This window comes from Stigmatopora nigra, chromosome 23 (genome assembly GCF_051989575.1).
Source record: "Stigmatopora nigra isolate UIUO_SnigA chromosome 23, RoL_Snig_1.1, whole genome shotgun sequence".
NCBI lineage: Eukaryota > Metazoa > Chordata > Actinopteri > Syngnathiformes > Syngnathidae > Stigmatopora > Stigmatopora nigra.
The window spans coordinates 5,078,432-5,101,932 of record NC_135530.1 but is presented as its reverse complement, the minus strand read 5'-3'; the positions used below and the strand labels follow the sequence as shown (position 1 = coordinate 5,101,932).

General features: G+C 38.6%; 3 protein-coding genes across 3 annotated transcripts; all 3 read right to left on the bottom strand.

Moving 5' to 3' along the window:
- Window positions 1-1,452: 1,452 nt before the first annotated feature.
- Window positions 1,453-8,211, bottom strand: atxn7l1 (ataxin 7-like 1). The gene is made up of 11 exons (XM_077710167.1): window positions 8,045-8,211; window positions 7,650-7,689; window positions 7,202-7,221; window positions 7,009-7,113; window positions 6,036-6,159; window positions 5,641-5,942; window positions 4,791-4,873; window positions 3,949-4,172; window positions 3,059-3,272; window positions 2,844-2,965; window positions 1,453-2,775 (listed from the first exon to the last, which is right to left on the bottom strand). The coding sequence occupies exons 1-11, from the start codon at window positions 8,124-8,126 to the stop codon at window positions 2,451-2,453; spliced, it is 1,641 nt and encodes a 546-aa protein (XP_077566293.1). The 5' UTR covers window positions 8,127-8,211; the 3' UTR covers window positions 1,453-2,450.
- Window positions 8,212-8,521: 310 nt separating this feature from the next.
- sypl1 (synaptophysin-like 1) lies at window positions 8,522-12,478 on the bottom strand. The gene is made up of 5 exons (XM_077709542.1): window positions 12,301-12,478; window positions 10,588-10,706; window positions 10,316-10,520; window positions 10,048-10,239; window positions 8,522-9,256 (listed from the first exon to the last, which is right to left on the bottom strand). Exons 1-5 carry the CDS (start codon window positions 12,367-12,369, stop codon window positions 9,131-9,133), a joined length of 711 nt encoding a protein of 236 aa, XP_077565668.1. The 5' UTR covers window positions 12,370-12,478; the 3' UTR covers window positions 8,522-9,130.
- Window positions 12,479-14,332: 1,854 nt separating this feature from the next.
- On the bottom strand, window positions 14,333-23,191 carry nampt1 (nicotinamide phosphoribosyltransferase 1). The gene is made up of 11 exons (XM_077709541.1): window positions 22,801-23,191; window positions 20,859-21,015; window positions 19,641-19,744; window positions 19,448-19,576; window positions 18,188-18,346; window positions 17,956-18,092; window positions 17,129-17,354; window positions 16,946-17,065; window positions 16,733-16,873; window positions 16,532-16,666; window positions 14,333-16,020 (listed from the first exon to the last, which is right to left on the bottom strand). The coding sequence occupies exons 1-11, from the start codon at window positions 22,855-22,857 to the stop codon at window positions 15,919-15,921; spliced, it is 1,467 nt and encodes a 488-aa protein (XP_077565667.1). The 5' UTR covers window positions 22,858-23,191; the 3' UTR covers window positions 14,333-15,918.
- Window positions 23,192-23,501: the final 310 nt, after the last annotated feature.

Genomic DNA, 23,501 nt, shown 5'->3' with positions numbered 1-23,501 from the left:
TGTTTGTAAAACTGACAAAGTTGTTGATGTACACAACCATAAACAAGTTAAGCAAAACTATTTTAGGGGGCCAGACTGGTGGATGAATTTACCAAACTTGCTAAGATTTAAATGGCAATCTCCCTCACCCAAATGTTGTTCTTTTATATGAATCACACATTTAATCACAAAATGACTGACTGACTGTATACTGATAGGACTGGTCATTTGTTATCAATCTGGTGCTTAACAATGGTTGAATAGATTGAATAACAGACTTCAGTAAATTCACTAAACAACTAGAAATACATGATTTTTTGGGGGGGTCACTGTCTTATTATTGCTCTAAAATCGATAAATTTATACAATAGTTTGATGTCGAACATTTATGAGCTAGACGTAAACGTATTTTTCATGACAAGAAGCAATGATTCATATCGGTGTTCTTAGAACGTATACTAAATTATGAACTTATAAGCGGATTGAAGAGTGAAATACAACTGAACTGCACTCGTGCAGTAATACTTTTGTGTACCACTAGAGGGAATCTGTGCACCACATTTTGTAAGTTACTAGTTTAAATGGGTCATATAAGAATATCAAATCTATTTTAAAGCAGAAAAACTGCATTCTAGAAGTACTTTAACTAATTTTAGGGGAAAAGTTGAACTTAATATTCGCCTGGTATTATTAATCAAACTTTATATTAATTTTAAGACGATCCTCATGTATGAAAATTGAGCACACTAGTAGTGGCCATTTTTTTTTAGAAAATGCTGTTATTTTTAGTCAATAGTGCAAATAAAAATGAACGCAAAAGAAAAGCAGTGGTTAAATGTTATTTGTCTTACCTTGAATGGGTCAAGCACAGTGGCCATCTGTGGGATTTCATTTTTTCTGGGTTATTTCAACATGGCTGACACTCGTGCTTGTAGTTGATGTTTTAGCCCATGTCCAGATGAAATGAGAGTACCTGGAAAGATACAATTGAAGAACTATGCATTTTTTGGGGGGGCTCCTTGGCCTGGGAGATATGGCCCGCGAACCAGTCAGAGTTTGACACCCCTTACTTTGAATCCATTTTGACTGGTAGCGATCATTCACTGACAGTCAAACTGGAGTGGATGTCGACAATAGCCGATAAATTGGATTGATTTATGACTTGGTTAACCGCTCCAACAGCTCCTGTACACATTTGACAAAGAAGTCCGAGTTAGCAGCAGCTCCCTGAACAAGGAAGAGACATTGTTAGGTGAGCAAGTTCACATTTTGCTGTCAACTGATTCCAAAATAAGACTGATTTCAACCCATTTCAATCCCTTACTTCTTTCTTACCGCAAGCCGTCAGCTTAGCACAAAACAGCAACGAAGCGGATCACCTCAAACCAAGTACGACACATTCCACTTTTCCATTCGTTTGTGTGTACTAACATTAGTTTGCATTCTGGAATGAACTACAAAAGTACACCAGCATCCAAATAAGTATTTTTTTTCTTTTTAAAAAACATTTTCACTGCAATTTTTCCCACATACAAATATAAACTATGTCAAATATATATAAATAGGAATTGGGGGAAGATTTAGTTACAAAATGCAAACACTACAGAAGGCGAAGCAATCATGATGATGTAAAAAAAATAAAATAAACGTAACATCTTTGAACTTTGTCTTTGTTTTAGCTGCATCATCATCATCATGTCGCTTCACATTGGGATTGCTTGCAAATTAAATAAAAAAGAAATACAAACCGTTAAAATTGAGCCAACACAATCATCCTCAGATGAATGTACAGTGTTCCCTCGCTACTTTGCGGTTCAGCTACCGCAGACTCAGAGCTTCGCGGATATGTTTGGAGAAAAAAAAATACTAATATTACATTGAAACAACATATTTTACAGTTTTTTTGTTATAACATGAATTTTACTCTCTCTACCCGTATTCTCTATGGTGTACTGTATACAGGGGGTTAGAAAAAATTTAATTAAATTCAAATTAAGCATTTTTGAAGGGGAATCCCTACTTGGCGGAAATTCACTTATCGCGTCCCGGTCCCCATTAACCGTGATAACCGAGGGAACACTGTATTTGACAGTAGCTTTTTTTCCTTCTGAAAATATCAGTAATCATTTTAATTACCAGAAAACAAACACAAGTTCATTTAAATGGGGTGGGCAGTTTGATTAATAGGAAGAATGGGATTTTTGGGGGAATAAAATATATAAATGGCAATAGATTGAAAGTGTTTGCATTACAAAAAAAGGACATATCCTTTTTATCATTCAAAAACCTGGCAGTTAAACAAGGGGCCCTTTTTTTGGCCCATAATTCAAGGCCCCGGAGACGGAGGCTACCAATTCCCTGCAGGACGAGTAGGGTATAGCGGTGTTGCCGAGATCACCCAGGGGAATTTGCAGCTGGTGACATTTAGTGCACTCCGACTGGATCTTGATGTTCCAAATGGAAACCTCTACCTACCTGCTATTTGAATTACGGCCGTGGGAGCCGTCTGCCTTTGAAAACCAGCTATGGTTAGAGTCCCAAAGACCCTTTCCCTCTGGAAGACGTCCCTTTTTTCTCAAATGAGTGCTGGTCCCATTCCGGGTGCAGGTAGAAGAGTTTTTTCTCTTGTTTCCTAATGTAGAGTCCTCTTTCTCTAGGGTGGTGGGACTGTCTTTGTAGGAGGAGTTTTGATGGGGATCCCTAGAAGTCAAATTTCCAGGGGAAGGATTGGGAAAGACTGAACTAGACGGCTTGGTAAAAAGACGGTCTGGCGACGGAGACGCCTGAGGGACCTTTCTGGAACGAGACCAAGACATGGGGTGCTTAGATTTTAGAGTCAGGTGGTCTTTTTTTTGGTTTCATACCTCCACATTTGTGCGTTGAGGTGCTTCTGTACCACATTTTGGAGCGCCAACCTCATCCTGTCCCACCGCCGGTCAAATACGTAGTGGCCACGTCCCATTAGCCTGCTGCTAAATATGCAAAACTGCATGGGTAAAAGATAAGATGGGAATTGGGTAAAAGGATTTCTCCAGGCGGCAAACTAGCAAAGTGTGTCCATTTATTTATTTTTTTTTACCCCTGAAGGCTGAGGGTGGACATTGGAAAAGTGAAAGGCAGTTCGGCGAACGTCCTCGGGAGGTTGAATGTCGGCTTCGTCGCTGGAGAGCTTCTCGCCGTCTACGACGGATGTTCTTGTTCGAGGCTCGGGTGACGGATTGGAGGATGGAACGGGGAAGGGGACTTGGGGTGGAGGTGGCGGTTGAGGCACAGAGGTGGAGATACCTGGGACCCTTTAAAAATTAAAATAAATAAATTCTAAAGTGGAAAAGATGGTTTGACTTTGACCATTGACGACGTAATGTTTGGGTGTCTTAAGAACAGGGGGGTTCAAACTTGTTTACCATATTTTCACGACTATAAGGCGCACTGCATTATAAGGCGCACCCTCAACGAATTGCATTTTTTTCCAGATATAAAGCACACTGGATTATAAGGCGCCCTGTCTATTTTAGAGAAAATTTAAGACTTAAGTGTGCCTTTTAATCGTGAGAATACGGTACATGTATATATACCGTATTTTCACGACTATAAGGCGCACTGCATTATAAGGCGCACCTTCAACGAATTACATATTTAAAAAAACATTCCATATATAAAGCACACTGGATTATAAGGCACCCTGTCTATTTTAGAGAAAATGTCAAACTTTTATGTGCGCCTTACAATTGTGAGAATACGGTACATGTACATATACATAAACCGTATTTTCACGACTATAAGGTGCACCGCATTATGAGGCGCACCCTCAACGAATGATACATTTTAAAAAAAATGTCCATATATAAAGCACACTGGATTATAAGGCGCCCTGTCTATTTTAAAGGAAATTTAAGACTTTTAAGTGCGCCTTATAGTCGTGAAAATACGGTAGTTAACCTTCCACCCCTGCTTGAGATGATCTCCTACCTGGGAATGTGTGCGTTTGCTAGCTTTAATTTCAGGGTGGACAGGGGGCGTCCATTCAGGCAGGAAGGCTGCTTGCTCCCAACGAGGTCTTGAGATGCGTCCTTCTCCTTCTCCTTGGCTTTGGCTTCTTCCGCCTCCTTGTTCCGAGTCCTGTGCTCAGCCAAGAGCATGTCGAAATGTTTCCTCCTGCCGTTTACGGCTCGGCGGTGGGTTAAGGAGTGAGCCTGAAAAAGGGGGAGGTACTTGGTTTTGCATACTGGTTAAAAAGCCTTAGCGTCATGTTGGTTCTTTTGCATTGGGCAAATTAAGAATGGAAAGAATTGTTATGCAAATGAGACATTAGAGCACTGATGTCAAAGTGGCGGCCCGGGGGCGAAATCTGGCCCGTTACATGATTTTGTGTGGCCCGAGAAAGTAAATCATGAGTGCCAAATTTCTGTTTTAGGATCAAATTCAAATGATTATAGATGTATATTACATTTCCTGATTTTATATTTTCCACTTTAATATTGAACATTAAAAAATATATTTTGTTCCCATTTGAAATGAAAAAGACGATTAAAAGAAAAAGCTCAAATAAACATTGCTTTAGATCTATAAAAATGGACTATTTAGGGATTTTGATCCAGTTCTTCTAATCCAATTTTTTTTTTAAGTCTAAATATTAGATGTAAAATGGTCCGGGCCACATGAAATGGAGTTGACGTTAATGTGGCCCATAAATCAACCGAGTTTGACACACCTGCATTAGAGGAAGGCTCTTCTCAACATTGCAGCTGTGTGGAATACTGCTTCAAATGCATACATTGTGATAAATGAATCAAGTTAGGTTGTGTTGTCACCTTGCAGGTGAGGGAGCGCGTGCACGGCTGTTTGCTTTCAGGATCCGGGACTCCACAGTGCTGATTTGGATCAAATACTCTTCCTGTTTAACAACAACAACAAAATAAACTGTTACACATGAACATTTACAATTTCCAAGTTGGCTATAGTCTTTCCAAACCATCTGTAGAACAGGTTGTTTTTGGTTTTTTTCATTACATCTCGTGTCGTCAATAAGTCAGTGTTAAATGTTTTATTTAAAAAAAAAAAAATAATAATAATAATAATAATTAAATGGGCAGGGAAGGCCTCTGTAATTGTACCGTGCAAACACCTAAAGCAGTTAAAATATGTACGTGTACGTGTATATGTATATATGTATATATGTATATATGTATATATGTGTATATGTGTATATGTGTATATGTGTATATGTGTATATGTGTATATGTGTATATGTATATATATGTATATATATGTATATATATGTATATATATATATATATATATATATATATATATATATATATATATATATATATATATATATATATATATATATATATATATATATATATATATATATATATATACACACACACATATATACACACATATATATATTTTTATTTTTTATTTTTTTTATGAACTGGATGAAAACTGAGCTTTGCATTAAAAATTCAATGTTTGATGTTGTTAACAGAATATTATTAAACAATTCAGAGGCCAAAGAGGGAAATTCTACCTCTGCTCATCATGTAGCCAAAATGTTCAAACTGGACAATCTCCTAAGGTTACTTCGATAAGAATGAGTGCGTGTGTGCGTATATAACTCGCCGGCTACTGTTGATAGTCAGAAATATCACTAACCTGAGAGCCTGCTGTGTGACTTGGAAGAAGCCCCGGCGCCATTGCGGCTCTTCTTTTCAGGGGATGGTGACGACAACAACCGAGGGGCCAGTCTGGAAGCCGGACGGGGGGACGGTGTCGGACCCGGGCGACCGTCCGGGGATGCGGAAAGCCCGCCGTTGCCTCGGTTGTTTGAAAGGTTTTGGCTGGGGGGATTGGTCTTAAGCGGGGAGGATGACGAGGGGCCGAAACGGACTTGTGAGGTGACGTCGGCTCGTCCCGGGCAAGGCGTCGTCTCCGAGTTCACGACGGGAAGAGAAACACTGGAAGGGGATGAGATGAGGCGGTTCTTAAAAAGTGCTTGGAAGGAGAAATGAAATAAAATTGGCGAACGGCTATAAAAGTTGATGGCGCACCAGGATTCGCTCCGAGCCCCCTTTGGAGGGTAGACTTTGGAGATCCGAAACGCGTCCTCGGGACCGCTCGCCACGGCCTTGGTGAGGACCGCCGGGCTCCTTGAAGGGGAGTCGTGCCGCTTCTCTGGAACCAGACAAAATTAGCATTTTTTTTTAATGCAGAACGGATGCAAATTGATTTCCTTCTCATTTACTACCGTGACCGTTAAACTGGTACCCGGACGTTTTGTCGAACTGACATTTCGTCGACATAATTTTGAGAGCGAGAGATTACCTAGTTGATCGCTTTCAACAGTAAACTCTCTATCTCTCTCATGATTATAATTTTGAGAGCGAGCGAATCCGGAGACCAAACATCCTTGCGACCAAACGTCTGGTGACCAAACGTCTGGTGGCCATTCACGTCATAAAAAAAATAATCTTTCATATGATGTTCTTTACACCACTCCGACATGGATTCCAATACTTCATCGGGCTGGTTTATGATCAGGTTGAACCCACTTGACGCTCACTCGCCTCCGCCATCCATGATATCAATTCTTTTGGAGGCGGAGCATTCAAGTGCAAAGGCAGACAGGGAAGGGGAAAAAACGAAGAAGAGCTTGCACTTACGGTTCTTGCTGTGCATGTTGTTTTGGGAGCAAAGTGGGGGGTAGTCCGGGATTCTTGCCCTCTGCTCTCACTGGGAATCCAAAGCCCAACTACCTGAACCAATAGACACAAAAGAGATTTTACAAAATTAGTTTTGAACTAAAAATAGAAAAAATGATTAGAAAATGACAATTATTGATTCAAAAAGGGGGGAAAATCATAGATATACATTTATACTTCATTTTAATTTGATCCTAATACAGAAAGTACTCATGATTTATTTTCCCGGGCCACACAAAATGATGCGGCGGGCCAGATTTGGTCCATCCTCTTAAAATCATTGGCTATAGGCGTCCAATACTTTTGGACCTGCAATGTTTACCGTAATGCGTGAAGAAGGCCTGAGGAGTGACCACTTGATTGTGGACATGGCAGACAACGAGATGAAAATCTTCCAGCTTTGGAAACAGATGTGGACGAAGCGTCCCTAAAGAAGACAGGACAGACCAGTCAATGGGTGAGTTTCAATCATTTGTTATGACATGTTACCGCATTTTTGGGATTATAAATCAGACGTGAGTGATTATAAGTCTCCCTAGCCAAAATATGCATAAATCTTTTAGGGGGAATTATAATTAATATTGAAAACGTCAAAAATGTAATCATGAGACAATATAATTTTTACCCCAACAAGTTTTTTTAATGACATTTCTTGTTTCATAAGTTTATGTGGCAAACGCTAAAGGCCAAATTTTCAATGTTGAAATAATCAACAATGGCGATATAGTTTTAAAATTGAAGATTTTCAGCCTTGAGACAGTTTCAATGCAAAAATTGTGCAGTAGCTCCAAAAAAGTTTAGGAAACGCTGAACTACATCCATATTTTTTTTGTTCTCATGGAAAAATCAAGTGTCAAATTGGTTCTTTAGAATGATAATTGATTTGAACTAGAAAACACATTTCATTGACAGCCAGATAAATTGTTTAACGATTAAAAAAAAAGCATCAACTTTTGTACTCACCCTCCGCAAAGTTCTCCGTGGCACTTCTCCAAAGTCGAGTCTGCATACAATCAAAAAGTTAGGATTCTAAAAGCAAGCACATTGAAACAAAACTTTTCTTGATCAGAAGGAAAGCCAGACATTGTTCAACATTAGATTGTCCGTCAGTTGAAAACATGGATCTTGCAGTCAAGTGGGCCAAAAACACGCGTCATGCGCGCGTTCGGACCCGCGGCTAGTTCACCCTTGGCCATTAGGCAGTTGTCATTTTTGACAGCTACTACTACTTGGCTGCTTTTGACAGGCCCCGATGAGTCAATCACGGAACACTTGGACATTCTGACGGGGGGCAACACTTCCTGACACTTGGACCGCAAAAGGCCAACCGACAACGGCCGATCGCGGCCCTGACTTACCGTCAACGGCAGCGACGATCGAAGACGCGATCTTGCCTAAGAACTGTCGGGGACTCGGGACGAAGCGAACCAGCGTCGCCATTGCTCTTTCTCCGCGTTTGTTTTGCTACGAACCTTCCCTTCGGCTTGTCTCGCTCGTTCGTTCGCTCGCTCGTTTGCACGCATCAAGCGAGGAAGAAGCGTCTGACGTCACGTTCGGAAAGACTCGGCTTTCATCGGAGGGCAGAAGTTCAGCGTGGAGAATTAACGCGTACATCTGTTTTTGGTGTAGTTCGTTCAACACGTTGCTGCTTTATTTTTGGAAGATGTGGGGGATACATCAAATGTATTAACACACCGACAATAATCAGCAGATGTAGACGACACATTTCCAAGTGTTCTAGTACTGCGTGGCCCTCTTGTGGCGTAAATGGGTTACTGCACTTGTTTGGCATAAACAAGATCAAATCTCCATAATAGATGGTTTAAAAAGTCATATTAATTAAGACGCATCCGTTTTAATCTACTTGGACTGAAGCAAAAATGAAATATTACATTCCGAATATCTGGAAAAGGGAGTTGCTTACCCTCATTCCTTTTTCTTCTTCTATTGTTTTTATGCCTAGCAAATGCTGGATAACAAAATACAGAGGAAAAACATCTTTCAACAGACTTTGCAAATAATTCAAGTGTAAACACTGCAGAAAGTGAGAGTAAATGGAAATAATAATGAGCATCAAGTTGACATCACCATTTCTAATTGAAAAAAAACATTCCTCAACATAGTTGTTTAAACAATTCTAACTATGATTAAATGGCCAATTGGTTTGGAAAAAAAATGGGGAAAATATTCATTCAAGAGCCACCTATCATTGTTCTTCGTGAAAATAGCAACCTGTGCTTAAAAGCAACTTCCTTACAACTCAAAAAAATATACGTACATTCTAAACAAGGAATGAAGTACCTTCCCTCTGATAGGTTGAACCAAGTACCCTGAACTTCTTTGGTAAATCTCCTTCGTAATCGCACAGCTACCTTTGTTTTGAGGGAGTAGAAATTGGATATTAAGCAAAAAAATAAGGAATTTTAAGGGTACAAAACTGCGTTTTAGATCACTGTGGGGTGCCTAGTTGGTCCCGATTGCCTGGAGTTTTTCTGAGAGTACCAGCGAGTCTCCTTGTACACAAACCAGCAGTTCAAAGCCCACACGAATGTGTTGACGTAGCCAAACACCTGAAAAACAGCAAAAAATAAATAAAACACCAAAAAACCTGGGCAGTGGTCACTCATTTTTTTTTGTGTTTCATCACAGCAACTCTCTATGTCAAGGGTTTCAAACCTGTGTTGATTCGCGGGCCGTTTTAATGTCAATTTGATTTCACGTGGGCCGGACAATTTTAAATATAATATTTAGATTTATTTTTTTTAATAAATGGATTAAAAGAACTGGATTAAAAACCCTGAATATTCCGTTTTTTTATATTTATAAATCTAAAACATTTTTTATTTTAGATTTTTTTAATATATATCTACATTTTTTTATTTTACAAAATTATTTTTGAACTAAAAATACAGAAAAAAAAGATTGAAAAGTGACAATTCGCAGGACGCTTTAACGCCAACTTGATTTCACGTGGGCCGGACCATTTTGGATGTAATATTTAGATTTTTTAACTATTAATAAATTAAAAGAACTGGATTAAAAGCCTTGAATATTTAGTTTTTTTCATAGATCTAAAACAATGTTTATTTTAGCTTTTATAAAATATATTTATGAATTTTACAAATTGATTTTTGAACTAAAAACAGAAAAAATCATTAAAAATGTCGATTATTGATTAGAAAAGGGGAAAATTAGGAAATTTAATATAAATCTATACTCTTCATTTGAATTTGATCCTAAAACAGAAAGTCGGCACTCATGATTTACTTTCCCGGGCCACACAAAATGATGTGGCGGGCCAGATTTGACCCCCGGGCCGCCACTTTGACACATGTACTCTATGTAAATGTCCACATCTCACCACAGACATGTTGAGTCCTGTCACGCTGGCAAACTCAGTGACTTGACAGGTGATATTTTGGTCCTGGCACAAGGCTACAGTCGCGACGATGCCCTCGTTATTTACGGCCTCCTTTATGTTCTGCAAACCTTTGGCCCAGGCGGATGAACACACCAACCACAAGAAAACCAGGACCACCGTGATCGCCATGTCCTGAAAATGGTTAAAAAATGTATTGAGAAGTAATATCCAGATGTGTAAACTTTTCTTTTTTGAAATATAAACTCACCAAAATGGGTCCCAAGTCAGAGTTCTTATAAATATGCATGTAACCAAGGTAAACCAAACCGGCAAACATGCAGTACAAGAAGGAAAAGACTCCCACGCCCACGAAAAAGTGGACCGAGGAGGACGAATCTCCTGTCAGGAACGTCGTGTTGACTACATGATCGCATAACGTGGCGTTGTGGTCGATGAAAGGCGATTGGCTTAACCTGAGCCAGAAAAAAATATATGTTAATAAAGGTTTATGTCCAAGTTTTGAAGGATTTATCACTTTACCTGAAGGGGTATTGGAATTTGGCGGGGAGCGTCTGGTTCTTGCCATCTCCGCACAAAACCGACACGATGTTCTCGGCGGAGAAATTGACGCAGCTTCCGAAAGCAAATATGGCCGTGAGCTGTTAGACATAAAAAGATGGCATCTTTTTTATTTTATTTTTTTGCATTTTTGTGAATTTCTGGCATTATTTTCATCTTGAAATAACATTTTTTTTTCACTTAGAGAGCATTCTGCTGCAAAATTCCTGGCCAGGATGCCATGAGATGCTAGTGCAAGGGGTAGGGAAGCTATGGCTCGGGAGCCATATGTGGCTCTTTTGATTGGTGTATATAGCGCTACGCCTTTTAAGATCATACTTTTTTCTTCATTAGACTCTTCTGCATGCATACTCTCATTAATACTCATTGATTAGCAACAGCTCAAAATGTTCTTAAAAGAATTCAGAGCCTTTTTTATTTTAAAGTGGTGAAATGATTAATAAATGCACACATTTTCATGTATTTTTACTTTGTAATGCTTAGTATGACTCTCAAGGAATAATGTTTGAAAATATGAATTGTTTATGGCTCTTTTCGTCAAAAAGGACCCGACCCCTGCTTTATATGTATACATACAGAGCAGGGGTAGGGAACCTATGGCTCAGGAGCCATATGTGGCTCTTTTGATTGGTTTATATGGCTCTCCGCCTTTTTAAAATCATATTTTCTCTTCATTAGATTCTTTTGCATGCATACTCTCATTGATACTCATTGATTAGCAACAAATAATGTTCTTAAAAGAATGCAGACCCTTTTTTTTACTTTTAAAGCTGTGAAATGAATAATAAATGCTCACATTTTCATATATTTTTACTTTTAAATTCTTAGTATGACTCTCAAGGAATAATGTTTGGAAAATATGAATAGTTTATGGCTCTTTTCATCAAAAAGGCTCCCAAACCCTTGCGTTAATCTAATGCCACTCTTGATTCTCTTTTTATAAGAAGTCCCATCGACTTTCCCAAAAAAACTCCAGACCAGATGTTTCTCCATATGTTAACGGCCCCTGTGCACTTCCTGTTAACCCATCCGAGTGTAGTTGCCACATGGAGAACATGTGATACGACATACGTGGCTAGAATGTATGAAAGTCTTTATGCCAACATCTGGGTCAACATTCTCACTTCCAAGTATTCTAGACTTCCTGTTTATATTCCAAACTCAGGAAACACAAGACATGGCACATTCCTGCTCTAAAATCATCAACTTCCTTTTTAGCAGCTCATCATATGACACAATTTATACTCTCACAATCAACATGTGACTCATACCATTCCTATTATGGGAATCTAAAACGGCTCCAGAATGAGTAATGCCATTTAATATGGACAGACAAAAGAAAGTATATAGCAACTATGGTTATTTGATGGTTACTCCAAATGGGTGAATTATTATTAAATGTGGTATTTATTCTTTAACTGTCTTTGTGTAAAGAGTATATATGCACAAACTAGTGAATCCATTAATGGGATTTTCATTCATTCTTGTAGGGAAAGGAAAGTTATTATCATTTTTTTACATGCTAAATGAATAAATAAGTTCAAAGTTGTTGTATCATTCGTTACTTTAAGGGTAGATTCCATGAAGGGGGAAAATTTGGGACCACACCTCCTTCTTCTCTGGTTCTGACCTAGTCATTCTTCAACCACACACAAAGAAAATTTTGTTACTTACCCACTCCACTAGTTTGATGAAGAACAGCGGCTCCTTTATTGGAAAAAGGTTGAAGCGAAATCCAGTCATTACGAGTTGGATCCCAAACTTTTTTTTTTGGGGACGGAGGAAAAACCCCTAAACTGTGTCAGTCGGTGATGTTGGTCCAAAGAGGAAAAAGGGGGGAAAAGTGGGAGTGATTTGACAGTGTGACGTTGGTGTGCTTGCAAACGCTGCAAAAAAAAAAGAGCACAGGAAAAAATAGGGACTATAAAAGTTGGTCCCAATTAGGCCCAATTTTACCACCCAAAAAATGTCCTGTAGAAAAAAAGAATAATTATATATTATTGGATTGGATAACTTTATTTATCCCGTATTCGGGAAATTTTGTTGTCACAGTATATTAATTATGAGAATTCTTATTATTATATTTATTATATTGTACTTTTAATCTCAACATGTAGTCAACGATGAGGACATATGAGCGTGTATTATATATATGTATGTATATATACATATACATGTATATACATATATATACATATACATGTATATACATATATATACATGTATATACATATATATACATATACATGTATATAAATATATATACATGTATATACATATATATACATATACATGTATATACATATATATACATATACATGTATATACATATATATACATATACATGTATATACATATACATGTATATACATATACATGTATATACATATACATGTATATACATATACATGTATATACATATACATGTATATACATATACATGTATATACATATACATGTATATACATATACATGTATATACATATACATGTATATACATATACATGTATATACATATACATGTATATACATATACATGTATATACATATACATGTATATACATATACATGTATATACATATACATGTATATACATATACATGTATATACATATACATGTATATACATATACATGTATATACATATACATGTATATACATATACATGTATATACATATACATGTATATACATATACATGTATATACATATACATGTATATACATATACATGTATATACATATACATGTATATACATATACATGTATATACATATACATGTATATACATATACATGTATATACATATACATGTATATACATATACATGTATATACATATACATGTATATACATATACATGTATATACATATATATACATATACATGTATATACATATACATGTATATACATATATATACATATACATGTATATACATATATACATATACATGTATATACATATATACACATGTATATACATATATTATACATATACATGTATATACATTTATATACATATACATGTATAAACATTTATATACATATATACATATACATACATTACATACATGTACATACATGTACACACACACATACACGCTCATATGTCATCATTGTCGACTACTTGTTGAGATTAAAAGTCACGCAGTTCCACTAAAGTTAGATTTTGCTCTGTCAAAATGTATTTCCATCGGCTGAAATAATGATGTTATTGCGCACAATGCATCACAGACTGTTCCTAGTATTTCTGAAACTTGTATTTAATTCATTCCTAAATCGGGGACCTATTACAGATCATAGGAAGCAATTGAAGTTTCTTCTCCATTTGTTATAGAATTGACAGCAAGTAACAGTCATGAGATAACAAGATAGATAACAAAATAATCAATTTCAAGTTGGATACCAATGACAGTCGAATTTTGAAAAATTTGAAAAACTTTTGAAATCTTAATTTCTCATGCCCCCCACTTTTAACATATAAATTTTTATTCATAAACCGGTCTCACCCTCTCCAAATGGAATGTTGACTTTTGGGTTCTCAAGGCATTCTTTAGCACGATCTACTGGACGAAAGCTTGAACTTCTTGGACACTGTTTCTCCAATTCTGCAAGACAAGTAACATTGTTATCTTAAAAAATAAGAAACAGCATGTTTCTCAATGGTGTTTAGAACACAACCACAAGAAGAAAAACAGAAATAAACCTCTTTAAACTGACAAGTGGCTTGTTTAATTGTGTCTTTGACAAAGATAGCAATGTGGGTCAGCCTAAAAGTTTTGGTGAGACTCTGGGACGAGTAACACACGTTATACACACACGAGGAATTCAACAACGGGAAAAAGCAAAAATTCACAAACACTTGATCATCCATAAAACGCACACACTTGGGTTCCAAGTCAAGCAGAATTGGACATCCTTGTTGGTACAAAAAAAAAAGGTCTTCCTAACAAAAATAACATCTAGTGTGGTGGTTTCTCGGACTGCTTTCAGTCAAAAACAAAAAAAAAAACAGTTGTCGTATATGTACAGTCGACAAAGGCAGTTTCGGGCCACGCAGTTGTTAAATAAAATAGTTGGCTGTAAAATATAAAATCATATTAATTAATTTGAGGTAAGAACCAAAAGTGGCGTATTCTAGGTGATTTTTTTGACAGCAGTGGGTAAACAAAAAGAGGGAAATATTCCATTAAAATGGAAAAAAATAAAAATAAAAATGTCAACGTGTTAAAGGTGCCCGTGTAGTTTTATCAGCGTGGTTCATGATGGACGAGTAACACCAAAATAAGTCTATTTAAGACTTTTTCGGTGCTGTTTCCCTCAAATGTTAGCCTTGAAAAGTGTTGCAATGTGAAAAAAATGTCCTAAATTGAATACTGTGTCGTAGTGAGCGTATTCACAAACTAGCTGACCCGTTAAGGCAGTGATAAACCAAAACTGTCCTGTCTTTCATAAAGCTTCCCCTTCAAAATAAATACCTTCCTACTAATATTTTCACGACTATAAGGCACACTGCATTATAAGGCGCACCCTTAATATTCCATAAATAAAGAACACTGGATTATAAGTCGCCCTGTCTATTTTGGAGCAAATTTCAGACTTTTAAGTGCGCCTTATAGTCCTGAAAATACAGTATTTAAAAAAAAAAACATGAATTAGAATTTGCATAAAGGAATACCATATGATTTGATGATGTAAGACCACTCACAAAGTCTTACACTTAACACACGCCCAGAAGTCATTCTCGATTGGCTTCTTCGTTCCAGTGAAGACATTTTGTGCCTTTTTTTTGGGATAGGACGTCAGGATTTGGTCAATTGGAGAGCTTTTCTTCCACTGCTGCTTTAAACTTGAGAACACTATCAAGCATGTATAAAATAAGGGAGATGACGGCTGTTTCAAAATCATTTTCACAACATTCAGGCAGCACTTTCAAAGATTTTGGCCTTTTTCTACTACAAGTTTTGGCTGGGAGAAAACTGTGGTTCTGTTTACACATTTTTTTGAAATACCAAGAATCTTCACGTGCTCTCAATAGAGTTCTTGTTTTTTTTTTTGTATTCATTCTTTTTTTTTTAAGGAAGTCACAGTTTTAGGGCAGTCCAGGGTGGGATATATCTTCAGTGTACGAGGCCTCAAATTCTTTTCAGGGTGAGATGAGAAAAGGCCGAAAAAGGGAGGGAAGGGAATTTAACCGTGCCACGAACGGCGATAAAAGTCCAGTCTATTTGAATGGACGTCTATCGCCGTTAATGGCAGCCGGCGGGTTACCGAACGGTAGGCAGAGGATGGCGGCTAGTCGAGCTCGCTTTCCTTGAGCTTGGCATTGTCTCTGACTTGGTCGAACGTGTATGTCTTCACTATCTTGCCGTTCTGGAAGACTGTGTGCAACAGGTCCTGTTTGGACAAAAGAAGAAGAAAAATGTGTATAGAACAAGGGGTGGGCAAACTTTTCGGCCCGGGGGCCATATTGACATTAAAAATGTGACAGATGGGCCAGGTCAGCACAAGATATGATACATATAAAAAAGTGCATCCGTTAACAGTACATATGAAATATAAATAGAAAAAAGGACTGAAGTATTAACATACTCATCACTCATGATTAAAGTAAAAAGTATAAAATACAAAGTAAAGTAAAAAGGGATGTATTAGGAAATATTAAAATGTAACTTAAAAAAGATAGTAGGGCTGTAAATCACAAAAAAAAAAACAAATAAAGAGTGGACAGAGCTAGAGCCACTGCCTTCCGCGTGAAGGCACAATCTTGGGGGGAAAAAAATAATAATATTTGGACAACGTCGACAGGCCGGATTAAAAAGCCTAATGGGCCGGATGTGGCCCACAAGCCGTAGTTTGTTTGGTATATATAGAACCTTTTTGACGACCCAAAGAAAGCTCAACTTACCACTCCATACTCCTCCAGATCGCCTTTACCCTCCTCGAGGGTGACAAACTCTCCGCTTTGAGTCCGGTGCAAGGACAGGCGTCCTTTCTTCGACCTCTTATTAGGGTCCGCCACGGGATCCTTGAAGACGTTGACCTGAAAAGCTTTCCGTCAAACCCCCAAAATGTCTCACAAGTAGAAATGTATGCACATTCTGCTCACCCCAAGTCCGTTGGTGACCACATAGCTGCATTTGAAGGAGCAGTTGAGGAGATCTCTGGTAAGTTTCTGCAAGAGAGCCCCACCAGAGCCAAAGGAAACGTTCTCAATGGACCACCGGTGCTGCTTCATCCCCTCCACGATCTTTAAGGATCACAACAAAAAGCCATTCCGGCATTAACAGTAAAAAAAAAAGGTCATGGTGAATGTTTATACCTCCTGGAGAGTGTTGATGTCCACACCGTCTCCTTGGATGACTCGGATATAAGGAGGCAGCACCTTGAATCCTTTGGCGTTCTCATCTGGTGGGAACTTCTTGCCCAGGATTTCCAAAACCTGAACGCCAATGCATCCATCAGGATATCGGGAGGAAAAAGTGGGAGAAGTGGGGTGGGGTACCTTTAAGACCGTATCCAAGGGGTTCCCCGAATCGGGTCGTACGACCAGTGGCGCCCCGGCGCAACGTGACTCGATGAGACTGCGCAAGTCCTCGCCCCAGATCTTCTCACAGGCGTTGTAGATGTCGTAGCTGTCGCTGACAATGGAGACGGGCACATTGGGGAACTGCTTGATGATGTGCTCGAAGGCATCCTTCTCGTGGTCTTTGCCCCAAGCTGTGATGGTGCTGAAAACAACAAGCATTGCCAGAAGTGTCAAAAACAATAAATTATCCGCGGTTGACTGCGTTTTCTATCAATAGGAGTAAAAAAAAAGCCACAAATCAAGCCATTTTTCAGCAATTGACATATTAGGCTCGCCATTTTAACTGACCGCGACGTAATGGCCTAAATAAGTTTGGCTTTTTGCACTTTGGATTAGATTGGATAACTTTATTCATCCCGTATTTGGGAAATTTTTGGTGTCACAGTAGCAAGAGGGTGAGAATGCAGAAATAGGAAAGGCATTTTAGAAAATAAATTGATTGGTAATAAGTAAGTTAATAAATAAAATAATAACATGTCTATTGCTGAAAGAGCTTTGGAGGGACTCCACAGACTCATGTTTGTTAAAAGGTTCAACTAGTATTTTGAAAATAATATGCTCGCGCACTTCCTTTATGACAAAACATCATCGCTTGTTTCAGGCAGTGTAGACAGCAGTTAGCTAAGAACAAAATGCAAGTAATAGTTGATTTGCTCTTTGGGTTTACATATTTCTTGGCAAGATTTAACTATTGAAAAAGGAAACAATTTGAAAAGCATAACATAATATTTATTAGAGCCTACCTATGTTCTGCAGCAGGGACCGAAAATCCTGGAACTGGGTCTTTAGTGCCATAATATTTCTTGATCACACCGATACCAGCAACTGTATCTGTGCCTTTAAAGTTAACCAAGTGAGCGGAAGCGCCGATACCCGCAGTCTGCAAAAAAAAAAGGCAATTAAAAACGGGATTAAGGAAAAAAATATATATATATATATATACATACAAACATATGGAAAAAAAGTATTTTGTACCTCTTGCGAGGACACTCCCCGGTATCCAAAGTCATGCAGTTTGTACTCCAATCCCTCCAAGTTTCCGGATGTGTCCAGTAGATACCTTGCCAGGATTTTCTTCTGCTCCCTGGAATTGGTTGCCACGGTGATGGGGTACCAAATCTGCACCAGGATGGTCTGCCAGATGATAGGTGTTTTTCATTTTAAATTTAAGTAACGCATTCCTTGCTCTCCTCACACTCGACCGGTGCCAAAACAAAGGGGCTTAAGTCACATCATGTGATGCAGCACCAGTCAGATATTTTAAAAAAAAACACAAACCCCTGAACTGGAACAATACAGTTAAATAGTGTGAGTTTACAAAATCTTCCAACACAAAGCACCTCCCTCCATTGCAAGATTTGGTACCAAAAAAATAAAATAAAAATCAACAATAGCTGGCTCTAGAGGTGACTGTGTAATTCCCTTCAAAATTTAAATTAGCTAAAGCATCTTCTCTGGAACTAAATACAAATTCAACAAATGTGAATTCCCGTCTCTGAGCCTCTTAGCCAATCATCTTAAAGCCTGGCTGTTAGATCATTTAAATATTACAAAATGATTTTTGAACTAAAAACACAGAAAAAAAAGAATTAAAAAATAAAATTATCGATTTAAAAAGGGGGGAAATCAGGAAATATAATATACATCTATAATCTTCATTTTAATTTGATCCTAAAACAGAAAGTTGATGATTGACCTTCCCGGGCCACAAAAAATGATGCAGCGGGCCAGATTTTGGCCCCCGGGCCGCCACTTTGACACCTGTAGTCTATTATGTGTCCTCGTTTATCTTCAAGGGACTAAATATGGAAATCAGCCCTCGGCTATAATCTTGCATATGTTCATTAACATGAATATAAATATGTTCATTAAAATTTGCTGTCCCTTATGAAATAAATCAAACTCAAACTCAATCAATGTGAGCAACCGGCAAAAGTGGCCTCGTTTGCGTGCCGTCGTCACCCAAGGCTAAGTAAGCTATTGCCTCTTATTCGGGAGGTTTGTTTTGAATAGTTGGCCTTTGTTCGACTGTCTGTTGGCGGGATTACGCAAAAAAAAAAATGAACGCTGCTGTGAGTACAAGAGTATTCAGGCGAGGTCATAGTACAGAATTCACGTCATGACCTTGACTAATGTCCAATAAAAACAGTGTTCGTTGCTGAATGGGTAAAGGAGGTGTGTACAGTTTGGTTGTGGTTATAAAATGAGATCAGAGTGCAAAATCCGTGTCTTTACCTCTACCCAGTTGGTGAGCCAGTAGCATTCGGGATCGGTGCTCTCCACGGTGAACAAGACGTTGCCACGGGGAATTACGCTTCCTTCCGGCACGGCCTTGATCTCTATAGGCAGGTGTCCGTTGTATCTCTGGAAAACGCCGGATGTAGCGTTCTCTCTAAGGTTCTTACACATGGGACATGGCGTTCCTCACCTCCAAAATGTACGTCCAACCCTTCTCGTTAAAAACGTCGTCCTGGAAGTGCTCCCGGTAGACCTCCTTAGCTTCCTGGATCTTCTCTGGAGTGACGACTTTTCCTGGACACAAGAGGCAGTGCATGTCAAATGGGTTGACATGGTCATGGTGCTCGGACTTTTGGTCGCCGGTCAAATGGCGACAGAGAGTTTACTGTTGAAACCAGCTCTCAAAATTATATTCATGAGAGAGTACTGTTGAAAACAGTAGATATTTAGATATTAAACTCGCTCATGAATATAATTTTGAGAGCTGGTTTCAACAGTACTTAGATATTAAACAGTACTTAGATATTAAACAGTATTTAGATATTAAACAGTACTTGGTTATGAAACAGTACTTAGATATTAAACAGTACTTAGTTATTAAACAGTACTTAGATATTAAACAGTACTTGGTTATTAAACAGTACTTAGATATTAAACAGTACTTAGATATTAAACAGTACTTAGTTATTAAACAGTACTTAGATATTAAACAGTACTTAGATATTAAACAGTACTTAGATATTAAACAGTACTTCGATATTAAACAGTACTTAGATATTAAACTTTTAAACTTCTATCTTAGATGTTAAACTCTCTCTCATGAATATAATTTTGAGAGCTAGTTTCAACAGTAAACTCTCTGTCACCATTTGACTAGCGACCAAAAGACCGGCGACCAAAAAACCGGTCGACCAAAAGACCAGCGACCAAACGTCCGGTCACACATGTCGGAGAGGAGGTCCACTTGAATGTCATTTGGTTTGTTTTGAATTTGTGTGCAATGACGGGGCTCAAACTTCAATTTTTAAGGGACCAGCCAAGGGTTGAATTTCACTTTGTTTCAATTTCTGCGTACTCGACTCTTTGGATGTAGGATCAAATGACGGTAATGCAAAGGTTAATTATTGAGCCTAGTTGGTAGGAAAGGCAAAGGTTGGGCGGGGGGGTTTGGCTGTTCTGGTGATCCATTCTCATTGGCTAAGAGAGCAGCTGTGCCTTTGTGTGTTTGGCGCTCCCCCGCCATGCCATGAAATCCTCTTAGGAGATTGTGGACCACTCTTTTGTTTTCTTCAGTTGTGAAAACTCCAACCGTGCGCTGTTTTCAATTCATTTTAAAATATTTCCAAAGAAAGACTCTAGGCTGAAAATAATGCTTTGGCCAATAGCCTTTAAAACTCTCCCAACTTACCTTTGAGGTATTTGTGGAGGATGTACTGCAAGCCATAGAAGACCGTTTTGTCGTATTTGACTTTTCTGCTTTTGGTGGGATCCGTCCTCCTTTCGCGGCACTCAAAGTAGGAATAGACTTTGCTGGTGTTGGGGGGGTACTGCTTATAATGTGTCACCTGCACGTACACAAACCAAATACAATGATATCAATAAAGGTTAGCAAATAAACTTGATGTGACCCTTCAACTGCTAATCTAGTAAAGTGTGCGTTATCTCCAACTTGCACAACGTTGTTTTTTTGTTCCATTATTACTAGAATTTCCCCAAGTCAGATTTGACCTGCCAGTCACGTCCGGCAAAAATAAAAAAAATACCAAATTGAACATATGTCCTATCCTTGAATGAATCTAAATTAATCCAACATGACTATTAAAAGAAACATAGCACTTTTAATGCATTACTATGAAGTCTAAGCTACTATTCTAAGGAATTGGAGTCCAGAACAAGAATTTGATTTAGTGGCATGTTGGCCTTTAATCACACGAGCCTAAAGATAAATGTCAACGACCAACTCAGTTTATTTGACCCCTGTCAGTGCCCTTTCAAGGACTAAAATAGAGTCAAGACATTCAGCGGAGGACGTGTAGCTGTCCACGCATGCAGAGGAACCCAGACTCTACTACTATACTGTCAGATTTTGCTCTTCTATACTACGATGGGGACAAACTAGATAAAAAAATTAACATTAAGTCCGCTTCAGGGCTTGTTTGGGACTTTACTGGAGACTGTGTTGAAAAGGAGTTGCTGGAAAGGGGCGGGCTTCTACCTAAATGTCGTAACCCCCCACAATTTCTACACTTGTCGCTGTTCATGTTGTCAAACAATAGGTAGGGGATTTATTTTCATGTAAAATTGAGAACACCAGTTTTTCCGGTCGTCTTTTTCGGAGTTCTATTTGGTATCAACGAAGAAATACAGTTAATAATGTAGACAAATATTCATCATAATGGGCAGATTTCAAGTTATTTTTGCAGCCATATAATGAACCAGAATGGTCTACTGAAAGTGAAACTTGAGGTTTGGGTTTGAAATTTAGCTTTTGTGGGACAGGTTAGGGAACTATTTATTTGACAATAACGCTTGTGCACTTGGGGTTGATGCTTATATTTTGTGGTTCAAACAATGTAGACCTTACAGTTAAATGACTACAATGGTCCTATAAAAAATGAAATACACATTGAATATTATACAGCAAGTAATTCAACCAATAACCGCTGGGATAAAGCATCACGTGACCAGGGTACATGGCAACTAGGCTGACAACCATCTCAGCGACGACCATAAGCAAATTTAATTCATTTTTTTTAGGAAATGAGTATGTATTAGGTAGCATGACTCTAAAAAATGAAGATCGCAAAAAAAGATTTGATAGCAGCGCTACTGGGCAGTTAAACAACGCAGCAGGGGCGAAGGTCATTAACAATTGAACTTTTCGCTTCTCCCTCAAACGATCACTTGTATCAAACCATTGTAATAAACTGTAATACTAACACTTTGCCAATTGCATTTTTCGCACGAAGGGAACGATGGCGGACTACCTTAATAGCTTGATGCTAACCAATGTTAGCTTCTTAATATCCATTTTCCCCATTGACTTACAGGCAAATTAGCAGGTTAGCTTGTACGGCTAGTACGCGAATCAGATAGAGGAGCAAGCCGAGTCTAGAACGGTACTTCCGGGGATGCATTTAGCAAGCCGACAGGGGGGATGCTTTTGTTCCGATTACATCTCCGCATCCTCCGGTCGAATCGGCCTGGCCTCGACCACCTCAGTGCGGTGGCCTTGGGACTGATGGGCGGACAGTGAAGCCACTTTGACTCAATGCGTTTCCATCCATCAGCCCCCCGCCCGCCACCATATCCCCCATCATCATCATCCTCATCATGAACCGGTGGGGTACCTTGTAGGAATCAGTTGCAAGCAGGATGTTGAAGCCGGCGTCCCTATGCTCCTCCATCTTTACCCCTCTCTTCGATCGTGAGTCAATCGCAGCTGTCAGTGTTGCGCCTTACCGCTGCCGGGGACTCCTGCCTGATAACCTAGCTGGGCACACATACGCACAAAAAAAAAAAGAAAATGGGGAGGTGGGCGTGAACAAGGCGGGCAAAAAAGGGGGCGGGTGGTCGCTCGCACAAGTAAATAAATAAATAAATACATAAATATCAGGATTGGCTGGGCTCCCCTTAGGCAAAATCACGACGCAGCGTAACCAGGAAGCGTGTAATTGCCAAACGTCGCGCATTGATGAAAGATCATTTCCTCTCATCAGATTGTAGTCTGAGCATTTCTACATGGAAAAAAGGGTTTCCATTATTAAATGACGGGGTTTTTCTGCAGAGGTTATTTGATGAGCGTTTTTAAGCCACACCTCCGCTTGAGCTGGGAAGTGAAACTACCACTACTATAGCTAAAAGTGATGCAAATTATCCTCATTTGATATGAAATCTAGGGGCATTAAAGTAGTGTTTCTTTTTAGTTAAGGTTTTAAACGTCTTCTCAAATGATAAGGGACAAAAAATGAAGGCGAGCTAGGCTCTGAATTGTAAACGCATCTTTGGACTGACGTAAACATTACGCAGGGCTCTAAAATGTCCACAGGAG